At 37.4% G+C, this 22,291-nt stretch overlaps 1 protein-coding gene across 2 annotated transcripts; it reads left to right on the top strand.

Moving 5' to 3' along the window:
• The first annotated feature begins 10,573 nt into the window (after positions 1–10,573).
• LOC306850864 (homeobox protein OTX2) lies at positions 10,574–16,105 on the top strand. 2 transcript variants are annotated; one of them, XM_079386803.1, is made up of 4 exons: positions 10,574–10,686; positions 12,664–12,899; positions 13,543–13,694; positions 13,936–16,105. In XM_079386803.1, exons 2-4 carry the CDS (start codon positions 12,803–12,805, stop codon positions 14,554–14,556), a joined length of 870 nt encoding a protein of 289 aa, XP_079242929.1. In that variant the 5' UTR covers positions 10,574–10,686; positions 12,664–12,802; the 3' UTR covers positions 14,557–16,105. The 2 variants fall into 2 exon arrangements, with proteins under 2 accessions (XP_079242929.1, XP_079242928.1); XM_079386802.1 differs by having other exon boundaries at positions 10,665–10,889.
• The last annotated feature ends 6,186 nt before the right edge of the window (positions 16,106–22,291 follow it).

Raw genomic sequence — 22,291 nt, 5'->3', positions numbered from 1 at the left:
GTCTGTAACGAGAACAGCAAAATAAACACTGGGTAGTTTGCACCGGTACACACAGCCAAGCTGAGTGAGAGAGAGAGAGATAGAGAGGGAAATTTCACAGCAACTGGATAAAGCTTGTTTTTTTTTTTCCAATCTTAATAGTACCACAGTATTTAATTAAAGACATTGACAGTGGTTGTTAACAGAGTATCATTGTGATCTAATGCACTGAAAGTCAGTCCTCATGTGACCCATGTGCTTCCACTGGGGCTGAACCTGTTATCCACAATGCCTACATCACACCCAAATTCCCAGTCTTTGGCAAGATTCCCACTCACATTGTGCCGAATCATGTGGGCCTGCTGCTGTTGCCATGGGGACATGGTAACCTTGCCTCAGACCTGGGGGTGGTGGAGAGATTGAGGTTGTCATCCCTGACAGTATGCAGAGCAGAAAATAATGGCGAGATGACGCATCAGATGATATCTCGGAAAGAAACAATAGAGGAATGCACTGAACAATTACTGGCAGACGAGTTTGGGAAAGACATTGTGGACTTGGCAAGGCAAAACCACAAACTGACAAACATACAATGGCGCTGACAAGCACAAACAGTCAATAATAGAAAGACAAAGATGCAGAAAACAGATGAAGCTTAAGTTTGAGAGTCAAACTTGAATTGCACTGAAGTTGTTGACTTGACACTTGACTTGATGCCTGTGAACAGCAAAAGTCTACAGGGAGATGTATTTTTGCGGAGACTGGTGGCACTTTTTGCATTAATGCATTAATGTCTGAAATTAGAATTTATTTTTATTTTGCACAGAAACTCTAAATTCTCTACTTTAATCTGCTACAAATTAAACATTTGTTTCAAAATCTACAGTGTAACCTTAAGCTGTGTAAATTGACATCAAGTACAAAGAGTGCATTTAGTACAACCTACCATGCTATCAAAGTGAACAGTAAATCTATTAGGGCCAGATTAACTAAACAGGGCATATCAGCACTAGAGCGCAATTCCATAAAAGCACTGATGGAGGGAAAACTTCTGCAGGTGATTTACTGACAAGGTGCACATTAAAGAACATCTCATTTCCATAATGACCAGCGCAATCTACCAAGACAAATTACAGCCTGCTTTAAGACATGCTTTTTTGGGTGTTAAATAATGGCGTAAATACCAGTGCATTGATGAGCGCAAATCTTAGTAAATCGCATTGTGTGATTCATTTAAATACTCTCCTCCCATAAATTTACAGATCGAAAGGGAAACTCCTACAAATGTTTATCTGTTTCCCACATAAAGAATGGAGTTCTATCTATAATGATGTTAGTTCAACCATGAATTAAAATTTTACCATCACTAACTCTTATGTAATTCCAAACCTGTGTGGCTTTCTATCTTTCTTGGAAGAAAAGATACTTTGGAAATGCAGGTTCAGTGTTGTTTCATTGTAGGACAAAAACAGTTCAAATATTTTTAAGAATATTTTCTTTTGTGTTCTACTGCAAAAAGGAAGGCCTGCAGTTTTAAAATAGCCTTAGAGCAAGTAAATAGTGACAGAATTCATTTCACAGTCAACTTTTCACTTAAATGTGAATTAGTTTTAGCATGAGAGTAAACAAAAATATTTTAGGGAACAGTTTATTGAACCTTTAAAAAAAATTTTAAAAGTCTCTAAAATCTCTAAAATTGCACATCAGGCTTTTATGGCTTACATGGTGTGATATACGAGAATATACATTTCAAACTCAAGGAGGAAAAACATTTTATTCGGAGGCCCAATATGAGCAGAAATATGTGATTTGGTGCAGTTTCTTAAAATTCTGGTAGCTTGTAATGTGAACGAGTGAGATTTACAGTGAAGTACAGTGCAGCAGGCTACTTGCATAAAATTCATATAAATATTAGTTGTCACTATATCTTCCAATAATATGTTTTAATAAGATGCTTTGATAAATGCTAAATCACCAAAAGCTCTGTAGTTTTTATTGTTGGGGGCAAAACATAAGTCAGTGCAATACAATGATGATTGAAAGACATACAAGTTAACGTTATGCAATAGCCTGTTGCATCGTATTTGTAACTCACATGACTTATCTAAATGATGTATGAAAAATCAAGTAAACCTTACTTGCTTCACTCCAATAAGTGTTCATATTGAAATATTATAACAATAGTACTTTTTGGTCATTTTGAAAACGTAGAGGCCTTCGCATATCAAATATCCCACATCAGGCTTAAGACTTCATTTGGACTTGTCAATTCGTGTGTCAAAAAGATCTAAAGGTTTAGTTAGTAGGTAGTAACAAGTTCCACTAAAACTGAACGGTGTAGTATTCTGACAGACATCCTGTCACATGCACCACGCTAAATGCGTCAGGCACAATGTGCTGAGCTTATGGAGTGATCAGTCAGTCCCTTACACTACAGAGGTTGCTCTGATGGGGCGAATCAGTTTGGGCTTGAGCCATACAGTCGGGTGGGGGTTTGGAAGTAGGGGGGTTTGTTGGCAGTTGAGGTTGCGAGGCTCCAGTTGGTCCACTGGAGGCTGGCTGACTGATGGGCAGAGGGGGGGGCATAGCCAGTCTGGCCTGGGCAAGGAGGAGAGGCTGGTGGGAATGGCGGAGGGGTGCTGGACCCTGGCCCAGAGTGGTGACTGCCTGTCTGTCCAGGCGCTGGGCCACTCCAGCCTGCTCCCCCAGGCTCCTACCCCTGAGTGGGCATTTCAAAGGGATATGCCTGCCCTCTCTCTTTCAATCACACTTTTGCCCTTACTCTCTCTCCCTCCTTTCCCTTGCTCCTTCTCCGTCTTTATCTGTGACTTGTTTGCTCTTCCTTCCACTCGAGTATCTGGCCTCTCTATCAGTCAATTAAAATGTCATTCATTTCCATGTAATTGATTTGCCAATCACAAATGGCACATGCGGTATTAATATGTCCTACTGCACTTTGTTGGTCTTTTCCTGTGCAGTAACCTTGCCGGTCTGTTTGATTTTGATCCATTCATCAGACTCTGACCAATCGCACTGTGGGGCAGAAAGCTAGAAAGAGAGAATTATAGACGGGAGAGGAGGAGGGATGGAGTTGTACCGCTACACTGGACCCATCTGCCCGATGTCTTCCCCTGCTGCGGAGCATGATGTTGCTCCATGACTCGATGGCTCCACCATGGTGCTGACCATTATGCTGCTGCTTTATTGAACTGTGCCCCAGAAGCTCCACAGCAGAGACCACATTGATTTCAGAGCAACTGAGCTGTTCTTCCCCTCGCCGCATTTGTAGATGTCATTTTATATGTTTATGACTCCATATGGATCGCATTAGGTTTTGAGAATCATGGTAAAATGATACCATATCATAGACACCCACAAGGTCTGTCCCAAATATGTTTTTTACACAAAATCCAGTATAGTTTAATGATAAAAAATAAATGTTTTTTTTTTTTTAAAGAAGATCAGACTATTTTATATTTTGATTGCATTATATTTAAAATAAGCACTTTTTCTTTTGCTCTTTAAAATAAATAAAATATAAATATACACTTACACAAAAAATTTTAAATGCAATTTACTGTCTTGGTTGCAATCATTTCAGCATAATAATATTATTTAATTAAATGTACTCATTAGGTTACTTTATTTTAAGGTCCAAATAAGTTTAGGTATTGTGTAGAATTAAGGAATCTAAAATATGGTCATTCAGAATATGTGCTTTATATGTACTAATAAACAAGCAATATTCAAGTAATATCCATGCTAGTTAATTGTGAGAATTGGTCCTTAAAATAAAGTGCTACTGTTCATTATTTCACTATAAAGATTTTTTACGACGATTTTTACATTTTAATGGAATTTTACATTATCATTTCGAGAAGTTTGATAGACTTGTAATGATGTTTCTTATTTGTCTGTAAGTCTAAACAAATACTAAAAGCATTGCAAATTCAAAGCATCACTTAGTCTAAGCCAAAAATGTGCAATTCCAAAGAAATAATTTACCTTAAAATGATTAGTTTGCATTCTAGCTTTCAAGAGAAATGCTCATTCTGACATTAAAGCGACAGTAAATACATCAGGCTGCAATTGATTTGACCGCTCTATTTTTCTATTGAGCTTCTGTCAGTTCCTGAGCTACCTATCCACCACCTCCCCTGCCAGCAATTAATGTGACTCCTCCACACCCTCTGTCCGCTCCTCGTTTCCCACCTGGCATTTTCCGGGCAGTAGGTCTAGTGAAATTCCTGCATCCCTATTGCCAGCCGCAAGGCAGTAACCACTGGGGTTTCTGAGAGTGTTCCCACCCCCAGCACACACACACACACACACACACATAGCCTGTCCTGTCCCAGTCTGCAACTCTGGCAGACTCTACATTCTTTTCAGCAGTATTGGTTCCCTATGGTAACCAGGAGAGCGGCGAATGGTGACCTGTCATGTTAATGTTGAAAATAAACACTTTTTTTCAAATGAAATGCATCCAGTTCCATGTTTCAAGATACACAACGCATCAAATACTTCCACAGAAAAATCTGTCAGTATAAATGTCTGCAATATAAATGACTCTACAGTATATCAGTGCAGTCAAATAAATTAAATATAAATACCTTTCTTTTCAAAATTACAGTTAAAGTCATAATGTGTTCTTTTCAGTATTTTACCATATATTTAAGTCAAAATAAACCAGTTAAGATGCAGTCTATATAATAAAAAAATTTAAAAGAAGGGTAAAATATGTAACTGCAAATATTTATCCTGCATCACTTGCAGTTTGGAGAACCTAAGCATTGTTTCATCCCTGGAAGGAGAGTTTTAGGGGACAGTTTGTGAACTTATAAGCACGTACACAAGCACACACACACATACACACAGACGGGTCTTGTGTTTACACTCCTAATTGGAGGGGAGGGTTCCAGTTGACAGACAAGCCCTTAGAGATACACAATTGCAAAAAAAAAAAAAAAACCAGCTGCCAGCCTGTGGCTGGAAGGGTAGCTGACTACAGGCTGGAGCCGGGACAAGAACATGGCAGGAACGTGATGAGAACGTAATGGAAACATCCAACTGACAGAATTATGAGAGTCCCAACAGACAGCCTCCACTTTTCCAAAAGAGATATAAACAGTTAAGAGACACAGGCACTATAAAAGAAAAGAATAGAGAAAAGAAAAGTGTAAGATTTCCAGAGGAAGATTAAAATATATATTTGCATAAAATGTAAGAAAGCATTAAAAATAGAAAAGGGGAGAGAGATGCGTGTGAACTGGCAGTGTATAAGACAGCAAGACGGTACAATTTGGAGTCTGAGTATTGGTGTATGAACAAGAGTGCCAGAATGTCACTCAAAACAAAGTGGGGTTTGGACGGGGCACAAGCAAGGAATGCTCACCCCGTATGGGGGCTCGTCCTCGACTCACATGCCTTTCAAACTGGGTGCAGGGTTAATTATATCACATAATTAAAGACTCAATAATGTTAACGTGCGTATTTGAGGATGGGTGCTCACAATTTGGCTTGGGGACAAAATAACACAAATAATTGTTATATCGCTTCTTAAAGGGATAGATCACCCAAGAGTGAAAATTCTGTCTTTTACTTACCCTTGTGTCATTCCAAACCTGAATGATTTTCTTTCTTTTGCAGATATTTTGAAAAATGTTTCCACTGTTTGTGCCATACAGAGAAAATCTGGGGGGTTGGAAACCATGTTAGAAATATTTTCCAAAATATCTTCCATCCAAGTCATATCATGAGGGTGAGTAAATGATGACAATTTTCCTTTTTGAGCGTTAACTATCCCTTTATTTTTAGACGTTACTTCTGTATCACAAACCCATAATAAGCCAACGTTTGTATTGAAAGGTTTCAATAAGAGATTATTTTAATGTATATTTTATAATCATTGATCCTTTCAAGTCCATGTTACTAGAGTCTAAAAGTGATGCATAAACAGACACACCTTTACCTGGAAGGCAAGATAGAAAGGAAAAAATGGCCACGATCATAAATAGCCATTGCTTGTGCCTGTTTGGTGAATTTATTATGGGGATTTCACAGCCGACCTCACAATAGAACATTTCCTAAATGTGATCTTAGGGCCTTGCAGACTACAAGAAAGACATCCAAGCATTTACCGCATAAAGCCTGAATAAATCCGACCCTCTCTGTTCCTGTGCCTTTGAACTCTGAGAGAGGCGAGAAGTGAAGCCCACACTGCAGGGCAGGTTCCACCGTACACCTCATGCCATTTTTGCTTTTCTCAACTGTAAAAAAGATATTGAGTTTTATCATTATTCGTTTGGAAAAGTGAATTTGACACAATTGCATCGCAAGTTCTTTGAAGATCTGAGTTCGTAGATCTTTCACCAAGTTCACCTTGAGGGCCTTTGTATTGTATGTGTGTGTGTGTGTGTGTGTGTGTGTGTGAGAGAGAAAGTGAGAGAGTAGTGTAGAGAGAAAAGCATGTTTATGCATGACTGAAAGAACGTTTAGTGTCCCCTTGTGTGTACTTGTTTGTCCTTGTCAGTATGGTGGAGGGCTTACTTTGCCTTATATTGATGACTTGAAGGGAAGAATCAGTTTTAATTGAATCCATTTGTTTGCTGCTTGGCCCCTGTGTAAACAGCAGACAACCAATTACAGTAGTGATTAATAACCGTTAAATATTTTCTGAAGATAATAAATGCATCATGCATGCACAGAATTCTGTCTTGGTTTTGTGCCTTTTTCTGCTCTAGGTGGAGGTTTTAAAGTGCGTTTATGTTCAACAAACTTGTTTAAAAACTTTTATTCAAAATTAATTAGTATGCAATTTCTTTTGTGTGTAAACACAATTATACATAGAGTTACTGAAAAATGTGGTGCTGTACAATATTGTTGCAGTGAGTAACTGTACTAAGGAATTTTAATGTTTTCTCTCTCTCTCCTCGTCTCTTTTATTTTATCCCCAGTCTGTTTCTATATGTAGATTGCCGAAACCTTAGTGATCTCTTGAAATGTACTGTGCAATCATCCTCTGTTTCTCCCCACCCTTCCAATTTGACATCCTTATTTTCTCGGACTGTGACGCATAACATTTAACCCCATTTAAGTTTGCTGTACCTTACAGGAAGATGTGGCACATGGGAAATTATGAATGTCAATAAAGATCAAACGAGCTCTTTTATTCATAGTAATTACTTTGTGCAAATATACCTTCACGTTCAAGTGTTCCTCTCATCATGACTGTTATCGCATTTAAACACTGTCACAATTATGTCAAATCAGAGAAACATTTGGGAGAATATTAAGGCAAGTTCATTTGTAATGTATCATGCTAAATTATGTCCATTCAGCCATATCTAGGGTTCTAATCTTATCTCTAAACTCAGAACCTTATACAAATCAATATACTTAACACTGGAAGATACAGTTAAATGAATCAACAAAGTCCTTTTTTTTATCAATCCAACAATTTCAGAGTAAGTGCAACATGGTGTCATAATTGAAAAGCCACTAAAGATGTTCAAATCTTCAGTTGTTAACAAAACAGTGAAGAAACTGATCCTTTCCTACTGTGCTCCTCCAAACATTCACATAAGATAACATCAGATGATGTCCACTTTGCATTTGCCCACCAGTGCTTCCAAAACATTTGGACCTGCAGGGGAGACAGAGAGAGAGAGATTAGTACTTCAATGATTTTTGAAATTATTTTTTTAGTAGCAGTAGTAGTAGGCCTAATGGATATTGTTATAAATAATAAAATAGCATAGCTATTATATATGTCATTTAAATATTATTATAGACTATATTTGTAGACTATTATTGTTTGACTATATATTAGATAGTAGGTAATTGTAAATGTCAGTTATCATGCCATAAGGAACAATATAAAAAGTCATTTTTACCAACAGCCATTAAGTTATATAATCAATGCCATATTAGATGACTGATGTATTTTAAAGTGTACTTGTGTGTAGAGTTTACTGTGATGCTTGAAACAAGGGGGGCTGTATGAAATACCGTATCTTTTTCTCTTTTATATATTTATTGAGGTGAGCTGCTGTGACATGTGAATTTCCCTTTGGGATTAATAAAGTTAATCAATCAATCAATAATATTCAGTCATTTAAAAAAAAAAAACAGAACGTCTTAATAATACACTAGATACCGTCACATGCTCAGCATTAGATCCCAAATAAACGTTTAATATTGCAACTCGCCATTCAACCAAAGTGGAGATTAAAGGGAAGGGTGTCATTTGCTGGGATTGCGCTGCGAACACGCATTGCTCTTTTTCACTTTGACAAGCCACGATTCCTTTAAAGATGAGAGGTCCCTCCGGACGCGGGGCGTTTAGAATTTGATCAATAATTTAGCAGTTTAAACAGCGAGAGGCAAAGCTGGGCGAGATCCCAGCGATAAAGGCACGCGGGATGATGATGGTGGATGAAACATCGTTTATTTATCATAGCTGTGACTTAATTACACAGCGCGTTAATATCATGCGAAACACACGCTCCCGTATTCTACCGTCTAAAAATCTGCAGATATGAGCTTTTCAAGTGTTTTAGTTCCCGATCAGTTTTAAATCTTGAACCGCAGAACTTATTATTTTTTATTTTTATGTCGTTTATTTAGATGTTTTCGCAGTCCTGTAAGCACAGTTATCATTTCTGTTCATCCGTTCCATGTAGCGACCCGCAGTTTATTTTTTATTTTTTCTTCAAAATTTCATACTTGAGCTCAGGTGAATGGGTTTCAGCAATTTGCGTTGAAAGATTCATTTTTCATTCACTTTCGAACACAAAGAACTCTTGACATGAAAGACATTGTTTATGGATTTTCAAAACAGTACGTGGCAGGTGGATGTGGGGAAATATTAACAGGTAAATCACCAGGATAATGGTGGCTGTCATCGTCTCCAGGGCATTCCACAATAGCAGGTGCACAACTGAAGCTTTCCTCCTGTCTTGAAGTGTAAAAGTTATTTGTGCATCTGGAACCCAAAGAAAGATCACACTCGATTAATGCGACGCCATTCCTAGATCTATATATATATATATATATATATATATATATATATATATATATATATATATATATATAAATAACCTATTATAGGCCTGTAGTCTACTTTTTTTAGATAGATCAGATTCTAACTGGAATTACACAATAGGAACTTTTTATTAATCATGTTTTTAAATTGTCTTTGCGTTTATGTTCTCAAAACGGCATCATCCAATGCAAGTAAAATAAAAGGATGAATAAACTCAAATCTCATTGATAAAATCCAGCCATCATGACATATCAAATTATTCTTATTATTATTAATATTATTATTAGCTGCTGTTGTTTGTGTAATTTATTAGTAGGGTAGTAAACAGGAAAATACCCTAATCTTAAAAAAATAATAATGTACCAACATTTGCTATAGTTTATGCTTCAATAATATCAAACAAAAAAAAAATGTTGTGTTTAAACAGAAAAAGAATTAGAACTTACTGATCCTTATGACTGATCCTATGAATTGGAAATTATAGTTTGCCATAATAAGAATTATATCTGATGGTAATGACAAGCAGCAACCATATTAGTAATAGTAGCAGTGATAATAATAATAGTACTTCTAATAAAAGGTAGAATATATTCATAAATTATTTTGTTTAGAAAAAGTTGCGTTTCATTTAAACACATCTGAGCTGGATTCAATTAAAGAAAAAGAAACATGCGTTAAATAGCAATGATCTTTGTTAATATGTTGCTCACCGTTGTTCATTTGTCCGTGCATCTCGAGTCACCCGGGCGCTTGTCAGGTTCTCCTCTTCTCAGGATATCTTCAAATGTATAGACTGTTATGATAGAGTCGGCTTTCTCCCACACAGAAGAATCCCGGTAGACATGTCTCGAAGTGGATATTGGCAACATGTTGTTTTTATCATTTTTAAAGCTACCTAATTCACCTCCTCGTTGCGCTACTCCACACTGGTTTCACGTGTATTCTGCATGTCTTATAAAAGGCCCTAATCTAGCCCCATGGCAATGCGATGCACTCATCTCTTGATGCATTTGGGTATATCAGCTTGAGCACTTGCAGTTTGAGCGTCATGTGGACGAGAGGACAGTTTTAAAGAATTAAGTCCCCGTAAATCCCTCCAGCTACGCAACAGAAATGCAAGAGCTCTGCGTGGATTCAACATTTGTTTTCTCCGCTTTAACTGTTATAATATAGTCTGCTGTTTTCACTCGTTATTACTAATCATGCTCGAGATTATATCAATTATACTATAGTTTCCTTTGCAACTTTTTAAGTGCTAAGAATACAAACTGGCGCACGCTCACTAAGGGCCACCGCAGAACAAAAAAAGTCATTTAAAACAGATCAATCATGCAAATATATAAGAGAATTGTTTTATTTTTTTAAGATAGGAGTGTGAAAACTAAAAAAAAAAAAGCATTTCTTTCCACTTTCTTCATAACACTATGAGTTAACGTTACAAGATAAAATGACATTCCTTTGATTCTCAGAGATGAGAATGTGCTCCGCTGGGGCCTCGCTCTCATTGGCTGGAGAGTTTGCATCAAAAAGTAGCTGCAGACATTTGTTTCCCTGCAAAGGGCCCTGCGAGAGAAACAGATCCAGTCCTGAGCTCTTCATTGGCCAGCGTGCTGTACAAATCAGACTCCAGCAACTTCAACCCAGAAGAGCAGCGAATCATAACCGTATGTGCTTTAATCTCTCTAAACCATTTTATCCATTCTTCGTGTTTAGCTGTAGAGGCTTCATCATAACTCATTTGCTTCACGGTTTGATGAAAAGGATTTTATCTTGATGTCTTCAATAGGCTATTTTTGTAACCATTTAGATGTATATTCGCTATTGGACATAAAACTTTACCGGACTTCGAATTGAATCCAGTTATTCAGTAAGTAGCCCGCCTTAGTAGTCTTGTACAATATATTTTTCTATATTAAGATTTTGCGAACATTGTTATTATTTTTATTAGTAGTAATTATAACCTATTATTATTGTGAAATGTAAGCTAAATTAATATTTTGTTTATCTTTTTATATCTCAAACGTTCTTTTCGTTGTATGCTTGCTTGTATTTTGAGAAAGCCAAACAATTAACCTATATGCTTCTTAAAAATAACAAATAATTATCGATATTTAATTGTACACATCTTGACTTGATGTAGTACACTGCTTCCCATTTTTTATTTTTTTTACATTTAATTTAAATCAGCGTTTACTAACCGATTGGTTTTCTAGCTCATTTAAACCGTTTCGGTGCAACCCGATAATAAATGAACGAACAACGAGCGACATAATTTGGCACACTGCTCTTATTTCTGATGAGAATATGAATACAAATAAACAAGGAGTAAATAACATGCATTTTATATTGCGTCGTTGCATACCGCTTGATATATTTTCCTCTTTCTTGAACAAGTGAACATCTGATGATTATAGTCTCAGTACTTATTTATTTTTTCAATAGTTTGTTCTGTATCATGTCAGAGACACCGTTGCATTGAAAAGCGCGCACGCGGGTGATTTTTATTGTAGTCATGCACAGAATCAATGAGGCCAAACGTTCATCTGAAGAGGTAGCGTCCAGTAATTAGGGGAGAGCGTGCCACACGGATTATCTCGTTAATTTATCAACAACAACATTTATCATAATTAATTATTGGATGAGGTAATTACTATCGAGCGGCTGCGCAACTGGTAGACTAGGACTGTTTTAAGTGACAGATTGAGGGGAGAACAAGTTGGATTAAAAAAACAACAACTCTTTTTGCATAATAAGGCTGAAGTTTTTGTTTAATAATTTCATCATGCATTCAAACAGGATTGTGATTTGGATGATGCTGAACCTCGGTTAATTTGGAGTTTTGCTTGTTGACACAATAGCCTATTATAAGAAACTTTTTTGTTTCATTTGGGCCCCAAAAATGATTGGCTGATAGCCTAATCTGTTCGTTTGAGTCAAATTATTTTTAAATTCTAATAAATTAATATCTAAACTAATAATATGAACTAATAACTGCGTCAACAATCTATAGCAACAAAAAAAAAATGTAATGGAACATCAAAAAGATTAAAGTTGATGTATTGTTATACTCCTTTTCAACGTAGAATTAACAGATGTAATTTCTGAAAAATACTAAAGCACGTAATTTTAAGTTTATAGCCTACTCTTTTGACTGATATAAATGGGGAAATAAGTTGGTTACTTTTGTCCCTCGCCAATGGAGCTTTTGTTATCAGCATTAGTTATCAGGCTAACAGTGGCCTTTGTTTCCACCAATAGCTCCCAATCAATGATCTGCCTGAGACAATTAGCCGGGTTGTTTTCGGGCTTGTGTGCACATTTGAACGACTTGAGTTTTGCCTTTGTGAAGACTTGTTGCAATTAATAGATGTTACTTTTTGGAGTTGGTGGGGAGAGGGGAGGAAGGGGAGGGACGGGGGGCGTTTGTCAAGATGAGCTTCGTTCATCTCATGAGGACAGCTGGAGGTCTGGAGCGGCTTTAAGAGCACGTTGCGGTGTGGACGTGGTTTATTCGCCAATAAGTCATCGCAGCTAGAGGAACCCTGTTTCCATCTAATGACAGACGTTGAAACATCAACCTCCGTCGTCGCAATTAAGTAAACGTCTCTGTTTATCTTTGTCCCCTTGTTTTTTGAAAACAGGGTTATTGGTTTCACCTCCACCGCTGAAGACGTTAACAAGCTAGCAGCAGAAATAAGTCTAAGAAAAGGAGACTAAAGGGTCCGGTGTTCAGCCTTCCAAATTTTCTCCAACTTCAACCCCCCCACAACCATCTTTAGCATGATGTCGTATCTCAAGCAACCACCTTACACGGTCAACGGGCTAAGTTTAACTACCTCCGGTATGGACCTTCTGCACCCTTCCGTTGGATACCCAGGTGAGAGACAGGCTTCCGAATTATTAAGATGCTTGTAAAAGATGCTTGGAATGTATGCACACAACGATATTGATATGTCATTTATGGATTGAAGATTATGTAGTTACACTTTTGCCCCTACGTGCTTAAATGTAAATAGTAGGCCTGGCTATTTGATTTATAAGCTTTCTATTCTCATAATTACACTTCCACTCGAGATTTCTTGAGATGCAGATTATTATTCAGCGGGTTAAGTGTAGCTGATGTCTAATTAAATTGTAGAGTTATGAATTTTGAAGAAGTTCACAACCTTTTTGAAATCCACAATCTCAAACAATACAATTTATATGCCTTGTAAATCGTAAGAATTAAAAAACATACGCCAGTTGGTGAATTATAATAAAAATGCATCTATTATTCTGACATATTTAGTAGGCCTGTGTTGTTTTTATTGCACCAATGATGACATATCAAACGAGGAAAAGTTTAAAATGTTTTACTAAATAATCAAACAAATTACGTCAAACGTTTTAGATATATTGATATTTTATAGGCCTAGTAATATTTTGGTATCATACATTAATGTTTATAACCCGCTTTTTAAATAAATCTATGGATGAAAGCTTTTCGGATGGACAACCTTGCATTTGTTTATTTAAAACAGCGACTCCTCGAAAGCAGAGGCGGGAAAGGACAACATTTACTAGAGCGCAACTAGATGTGCTGGAGGCTTTATTCGCGAAAACGCGCTACCCGGATATTTTCATGCGAGAGGAGGTAGCCTTGAAAATCAACTTACCGGAGTCCCGTGTACAGGTACGTATCATTCAAGTCATGCAAGAGTGTCTAATTTAAAAATTAAACCATCTAATATCCGTAGACATCTTTATGAACCGAGAGGCGCACTATAATAGTAAAATATCTATAATGATGTCTGTAGTTTCTCATTTTGCGCAAAGGCAGAGCAAAGATAATTGTACAGCGCTACTCCGCAACTTAAGTTGGTTCACACCGTAAATATGAATAAACCATGTTTTGTATTTTTTTATCATGTCAGGTTTGGTTCAAAAACCGAAGGGCAAAGTGTCGCCAGCAGCAGCAACAACAACAAAACGGAGGCCAGAACAAGGTGCGACCTGCCAAAAAGAAGAGCTCTCCAGCGCGGGAGGCCAGTTCAGAGAGCGGGGCGAGTGGCCAGTTCACCCCGCCCTCCAGCACTTCAGTGCCGGCCATCTCCACCACAACCGCGCCGGTGTCCATTTGGAGCCCGGCCTCCATCTCCCCGCTGTCAGACCCACTCTCTACCTCCTCCTCCTGCATGCAGCGATCCTACCCCATGACCTATACTCAAGCGTCTGGATACAGCCAGGGCTACGCTGGTTCCACATCCTACTTTGGGGGCATGGACTGCGGCTCTTACTTGACGCCCATGCACCATCAGCTGACCGGGCCAGGATCCACTTTGAGCCCCATGAGCACCAACGCTGTCACCAGTCACCTGAACCAGTCTCCCGCGTCCCTCCCCACGCAAGGTTACGGTGCCTCGGGGCTCGGCTTCAACTCCACCGCGGATTGCTTGGATTATAAAGACCAAGCGTCCTCGTGGAAACTGAACTTCAATGCTGACTGCTTGGATTACAAAGATCAGACTTCCTCCTGGAAATTCCAGGTGTTGTGAAACTAACGAAACGTCTGCCATTCTGTTCAATCAACACACTAAAAAAGACCATATAATAAACCTTGTAGACCTGCCATCCTTCCAAAAACAGAAGTGTTCCGTGACACGCGAACTCTCCGAGATGGATGGGTTGCACTGTGCCCGACAGCGCTTTTGAAGTTCGTCTTTGACATGAAATATCTATTTGAGCTACATGCACCCCTCGTGGCCTGCAAAGCAGTATTTGAAGGGTCGTGAATGCGTATTTGAAATTATAGGCCATTTGACCACAACCTGTTGTTTAAGGTACAGGGAATCAAAGTGAATTTGTAATAAGTTAGGTCAAAGCCACGGAACAAACCCTTACACAAGAAAAGAGGAGAAAAAACTACACGGCAAAAGGAGCCAATCTTTTGGTTAAGTGCTTGGAATGGGCAGGCTTTCTCTAAGCCTCTTACAGCACGCCGACCTATTTCAATGTTGGCAAGACGAGAGACACTTCCATCAGGAGGATGATAGAGAGGATGTGTGCGAGTGCGCGTGTGTGTGTGTGTGTGTGTGCGTGCGCTGAACGCCCCCATGGCGACCTGGATGCACTACTTTATTTAACAAAAGGTGTTTATAAGGAATCAATATGTAGTTTTTAAAAGACAATCAATGTGTGTCTTATATAAATGGTACATTTGTGTGTTTTTTTTATCTGTGCTAGCCTTCGAAACTGTGATCTGTTGTAACTGTATGCAATTTGTGAGCTCCGTCGCATCTGCGAAGACTCGGCTGTGATTTTAATAGATTTTTTTTTCTTTAAGGAAACACGACGGTAAATAATACCAGTCACATGATTACTATTGGATTAATTTCAAGAGACAAACAATCTCGAAAATACAGGGACTCGAGAGAATGTGTAAGAAAGGAACTGTCTGTCCCCGTTCATTGATCTCCATTGGTCATAACTCATATACCACCCACGTGGATCTTAAACTTGTCTGGAGTGGTAATGTGGTCCCGCCACAGAAACATTAATAAACAATTTCAAATCTGACACCATATTTAAAGTTATTACGTCTGGACGAGTTATTAAAATGTATGATGAATTGTATGTGTGTGCTTGTGTTTTAATAGGTTAGCTACAATAGCTTGAAATGCAAATGTTAATACAAAGGTCGGGGAGGCCCGATTTATGAGAAGAAAGAAAAAAGACGGCTAACCGAACCACCAAATTGTTATCGATTTTCTTGTGCGACAATGATGATGTATCAAGAAACAGATGGCAAATGGCGTGTACGTTAAACTAATTTATCTGTTTATTTATCAGGTGGACGTTTTATTTTATTTATTAACTTCATCCCAATTGTTTTTTTTTTTAAACGAAATGTTGTCCATTTCCTTTGGAGCAAATATTAATAGAGTGCTCTCTTAGTTGGCTGATTTACAAGAAATTGCCCACCTCAACTCAATATTGTATTCCAATCAATTTTCAATAAAATGTGCGTCAACAAGTGGTTTATAAAGGGGTAGGCTTTGATAAGGTACAGGCCCACTCAGAAACTTCAATTAAAGGTTAAATTTGAAAAGCACTGGCTTGTATGCGTCTTGTAATTTGGCAATTAAACATCGGGACACTTAAAGTAAATGTATCTTTGGAACTGCAAGGCGTGAGCAAATTTTAATTATTTCTCATTTTCCCCGCCGGGTTTCCGGCCCTTTCGTTTTAAGAGACATGGCACCAGGAATGTGCGGCTTGGGAAAGTCGCGCTAATCCGCGCCTCAAAGACCAGTTAATCCCAATATTTCACTGGCGGGGTTTCTTTAGGGCAGGGGGCAATTCAAACGTAACTCAAAGCTTTCTTTAAAAACCGCCTTTTCTGAATACAGAACAGCACCATTTTGGTCTGTATTGCAACAACGGATGGCATTTCACAATAGAAAAGTGTGTGTGTGTGTGTGTGTGTGTGTGTGTGTGTGTGTGTGTGTGTGTGTGTGTGTGTATATATATATATATATATATATATATATATATATATATAATTTGCATGCCATGTCAATTCTACAGACGTTAAAACAATACTGTTGTGCTAAATTTTCATGACGCGAATTCAGGGAAAAAACAGTTGCATTAAAAATCAACATGCATACAATAAATAAACAAAATCTATTAAATTAAAGAGGCAAACAATAAAGTATAAATTCAATACTTGAATTCCAAATTTGAATTATACAGTTGAGGACAAAGCTAGCACCCCGGAGTCCTCTGTGACTGAATGGAAAACTTTCACAAAGAGTCCCCTCAGTAGAGGAGGAGTAGAGGACTTTACCGTCGGGTCCTGGAATAATTCTATTGTAAGGGCCCGACTTGAGTGACATCTCATAATTACACTATTTCACTTGCAGGCAAGGAGTCAGAATCGAATCTTTGAATTCTTCCATCATAATTGCGAGCAGTGGAACATTCAATTATCGTCCTTGACATTGCCAAATAATCTTTTCATTCACATCCTCACTATTAAAACCATTTCAAGAATGGTGCGAAATGATCAGAACATTTGTAAGAAACCCAAACCGTTTCCAAATGAATTTGGAACGAAATTAAGCTTACTATAATTATACTGTATGTTAGAAATTTGCTCAATTGTTTATTTTAATTTTTCATTTATTTTTATTTTATTTTACTTTTTTTTACTCAGGCTGTCAAAAAGCGAGATGAACGGAAAAACCGAAAAAATGTATGCAGTTGAGGCGTTATACACAACACTGTATAAAGCTGTGACAAATAAAATACAGCGATGAAATGAAGAAAACAAGTACAACCAACTTCAAGTTCAGGAACACTATTTAAAACACTCCGCGTAAAAATGGCTACATGAAATAATGTCTCCTGAAATGAGTCTGAATGACTAGATCTGACCCACCTTAGACTCTTCATTAGGAAAAGTTTGTATTTTATTTTACAAATTTTGAAAGGATTTTAAAAGAATGTTATTTATTCAATCATTCATTATTCAAATATTAATTGAGGCTATAATCTATTTTTGTAGAAAATGTATTTTAAGCAGCTCCATTTTCATGAAACCTCAGTTAAGAGAAACTGACTGTTTATTTACATTAATGTTCCTCGTCTTTAATGATTAGAGAACGTTATTTTTCTCTCTGGACCACCAAGGACTACGCTGTCCAGGTGTTTTTCTTTCTTTTTTTTTATTAAACAACTGAAGATTTTGACTTCTAAAATTACATTGGCCGGACCTAGAATCCAGTATAGCCTATTTTGCTTGTCGCTTGTTAAGTGTTGTTTGAAATGTAGGCCTATAATGCACCGTCCAAGCCGGTCCAAGAACACAGGATGTTCTCAAAACACCTTAGAATATATCTGAAGCATCTTCTGTCTCTAGAGCTAGGCCTATTGCCTAAAATAAAACCTCCTTGAAGTTAGGAGATTAAGATGTTTATGGTCAAGTAAACTGACACCGACACACAGAGCACAAATAAAATTATATAAATAATATACGAAATAATATTTCAACGAGATATTTAAAAAATAAAGCACAATATCAATCACGTAAAACGTGCAATGTAAAAATGGCAAAAACAGCTTGGGAAAAAGACTGAAAACAGAGAAATATATTTTAGGCATATTGATAAAGTAATCACTTATGTTGCTTGATAATAATGTTTTGAATGACTTAATTTATTAACTATATAAAAAATGAGAAAAATGGGCGAAATCTAAATAAAAATAAATTAAATAAGTACATTTACATCGCTACAGATATATATATATATATTGTTCTAAAATGCTTGAACTCACATAAATCATTGTTTGTGGATCCCTATCATAATATCACATAAAACGATATGGACTTGGTTTATCGTAATAAAACGCATCCTAATTCTTTCATCCAACCGTCATGTCTGTAAGCCTGAAGTGAGAAAATACTTGAGCTAAGTAGGTCAATTATGACAGTTACTGCCATTGTGGCGGACAGACGTGCCAGTTGCAACGACAGTTAATTGAATTTTGAGCTACAGTTACGCGAAACTTAACGCCATTGCCACCCACCCACCCCAACACTCAGGGGGTCGGCACACTACAGAAATAACTTATATAACAGGTAAAAGATGCATTGCTCTTTATATCTGATATATCACTGTCAATAACTCGTCATCTTAGTTCTTGCTCTATAAATAGTCTTCATCATGTATGCTGTCATATTTCAGTGTGGCACACGGCTTTCAACTGTACAAAGCAGCCTTTAAGAATAGGAAGTCCTTTAGCCTCTAGAGATGTACATAAATTAAAATAATTATATTATAATAATATATTATAAGATTATATTATTTGGACTAAGTATTATCGACATTAATGTAATGTAACCTATAGAAAGTGAAATATGAACATAGGTTTCAGTATTAAATCGGTCATTTATATTTTGGGGTTTTCTTAGCGTTGCATTTCACCAGGTGATGATTTAAGGCAGAGACTCTTGCTATGTTTAAGAGTTTGTCTCCCAACAAGAAAACAGCGTGAAAATGCTGCCAAACATGGAAATGCACTTCAGTTTGTCGGGAAGCTGGAAGTTATTGAACATTTCTGAATTTAATTAAAGAAATGATTATGGCTTTGGTAAGCCAGGGGTTCGGAAATATTGATGCTCAACTTCACAGAGATTAATGAAAGTGATGAAAGATAAATACATTTAATGGGATTTCCTGTGATGCTGATCATTTTAAGGGGCTTTGCAGCTATTATTTAGCCTACAGTTGCGCTCCTTTCAAACTTAACAGATGCACGCAGAACAGCATTACAACCACGGACATCAGCGGTGTAAGTGAATATATATAGGCTATCATTTATATATAGGCTCGCTCTCGCTCTCTCTCTCTATATATCGATAGAGACATTCGCACTTTCATAGCTAGATCATTTAAATTTGCCAGTTGAGGATGAACGGAGCAATGAGAAGGAAGAGATTACCATAGTTAATTTCATTTATTGAGACATAAATAGGCTAAATAAGTAAATGAATAAATAAACATGGTCGCTTGTTTTCTTGCAAAATCGTTATTGAGAATGTTGAGAATATGTCTTCTATTCATTGCAATTAACTTATGCTTTAAAAAAAGGGCTAGGCAGGCTGTTTTCTGTTATGTCAAATTACGCGTATCACGTGCAGCGCAGAGTGTGGGTTGTTTTAAATGCGATTTTTACCTATTTTTTTTTTATTCTTCGACACTGTACAGTGGCTTTGCAACCATAACAACTACAGCCTATTATTTATTAAATTACACTTATTTTTCTATGATAAACGATAAACTGTAACAAAAAATATATAGCTAGCTATATGTAGGCTATATATATATATATATATATATATATATATATATAAGAAAGATTCGTCAGTGTACACGTAAAGGAGGCTTTGGTTAATTTACACACGTGTTTAGATAACGCGATATCTTTGGGAAACATGTCGTAGAACCAAGCGTGACAATTCTACTGAGCGCTTTGGAAACTTAGCCTATGTTTGAATGTGGACTAGGCCTATATAGCCTATTTAAAATGTCTGTGCTGAAATATTTATTCGGTCTCTGAAAGAAGTCCGAATAAATAGCCTATTAGGAGCTAAAGTTGTTTACAACCTGGCTACAGTATGGTTATAAACCAGTTTCGTCCGTGATGTTTGGAGCGACTCACTGTTTATTTACCGATAAACAGGGCGTGAAGGAAGCCCACAACTCTTTAACCATTCACGAGCCAGAGGCTTCTTATGCGCACAGGTTGCCTTGGCGCTTGGGATAGCACGAGACAGTCATGGTACTGGTCTCTCGACCCTTCCAAACTTCCAAACCTGTGAGTCATTGGACAAACAACGCACGACAGCTTACCAGGCCAAATAACTAGTTGCTTTACCACATCAAACAGCACTAATAATAACTACGGACATTATTAAATATTATTATTATGCATTGCATAAAATCTTGTTAATTAGCCAATACAGTTAATTATTTGCTGTATTAACCATAGATTTAAGAAACAAAGCTTTCCCCAGATTTACCTTTCAGTTAAAGGCTATTTTAGACCGTTAAGATCTACCCTTAAATCACTTACTTTGATAAATAATAATGATGACGATAATCAAGCCATCAAGGCTAATCAATGGCACAGCGGGTTATCTATTCTGTCCTGCTCATCCAGTCTAAGCTCACTCTGTGCTTTTTACATTATTTATTTAAGTTTGTGACATCATCAGTGAATCTTATAATCTTGTCAAAGATTAAATTAAAAGGGTTTTGTGCCAGTAATAACAGATTTAGATGTTTTAAAAATGAAGTCTAAAGGGATTGGGTTAAGAGCACCAAAAAGCATGTGATTTTAATTTCTCTGACTGCTAGCATAAATCTGTGGATTTGTGGAGATCTGAAACTGATAATAGTACTAACAGCCTGACAAGTCTGGATGTCTGGTAATATACAGACCACATGCGCGCTCACAGAACAGAACGGTTTTTTTGGATTCCTTCCTTTTCCCTCTAAATTCCTCATTGGAATCATTGATTCAAAATAATCATTTCTGATTTTCTGCTCAGAAGAAAAATGCAAAGGTTGAAAACGGCATACAGAAAGTGTGTTGAACTACACTCTGAGCTCAGTGGCTAGAACCTCAGACATTGTCATTCTAAGCCTCGGCCTCCTGTATGGTCTTTGATCCTGGTATTAACTAGCACCACAGCGCAAGTGAACAAGCGAGATTAAACAGAGCAATATTTGGTCATTTGGAATGGCGGAAGAGAAAGAACTAAAACTAAAACGTATAAGCTGATTATGAAGTCTCAACATATGCTGTGCTGAAACTCTGTGTCATAGCAGCGTCTACTGGTCAAGTTAATACCTATTTAGCTAATGCACACCCAATGTCTGCATTCAGAGTCCATTTAGGCCCCCATGAGACTAAAGTTGTGGATTATGGCACAGCTACCCAACATCTAGCCTATTTCCTCTGTTAGGCCTGTAGCCCATTAATGAAAAATCTCCTTAAAGGGACAAATGGAAATACTTCCACAGCGGATTATTCAGACTCTAATGGCAATGTTTTTAAATGTCCTACATGAACAGACAGCGTACGAGCAAACTGATAATCCCAAACACGAACAGTCATTCCCAGAACTTCGTCAACAGGAATTATGATTCATCTAAACTGGCGCAAGTGACATTCATAAATGTCTATATATTTTATTTTATGCAGTGCATGTGGTTTACTACTGCCAACCTGTTGTGCATTTGTCCTTTTTGTATAGTCTTTGTGCTTTACCTTGGCCAGAACTCGTCCTGGTGAGACAGATCTCTCCACCGCAAACCCTCTGGGGTCCATCATTAGTCCAATTAAGCAGGTGCACAGAGGAGGTCTTACCAATCAATGAGCTCTCGCTTGCTCTTAATCGCTCACAAATAAGGTGCACTTGTTAGAAAGAGTATTGGAGACCACTAATTAATTAGATGAAAACCATGAGATTATTGCTTTGAGACTCTCCTGGATGGACTGTGCTTGACGTTGATGCTGAGCCTGCATATTAGTGGAAAAAGACAGGAGAAGGTAGTTAGGATTTGTTAGGATCAGTCCCTACAGGTCCATTCAGACAGCCTAAATTGTTTTTTATTCATTCAGCATTAGCTAATAAACTATATTCCAGCAAAGCATACTTATTCTTAATAATCACTGGTAACCTAACCATGCTTAGGATCTGAAATAGGCCCTGTTCAC

Source organism: Barbus barbus, assembly GCF_936440315.1.
Source record: "Barbus barbus genome assembly, chromosome: 30".
NCBI lineage: Eukaryota > Metazoa > Chordata > Actinopteri > Cypriniformes > Cyprinidae > Barbus > Barbus barbus.
The sequence above is the reverse complement of the archived record's forward strand: the minus strand, read 5'-3'. Positions and strand labels throughout refer to the sequence as shown.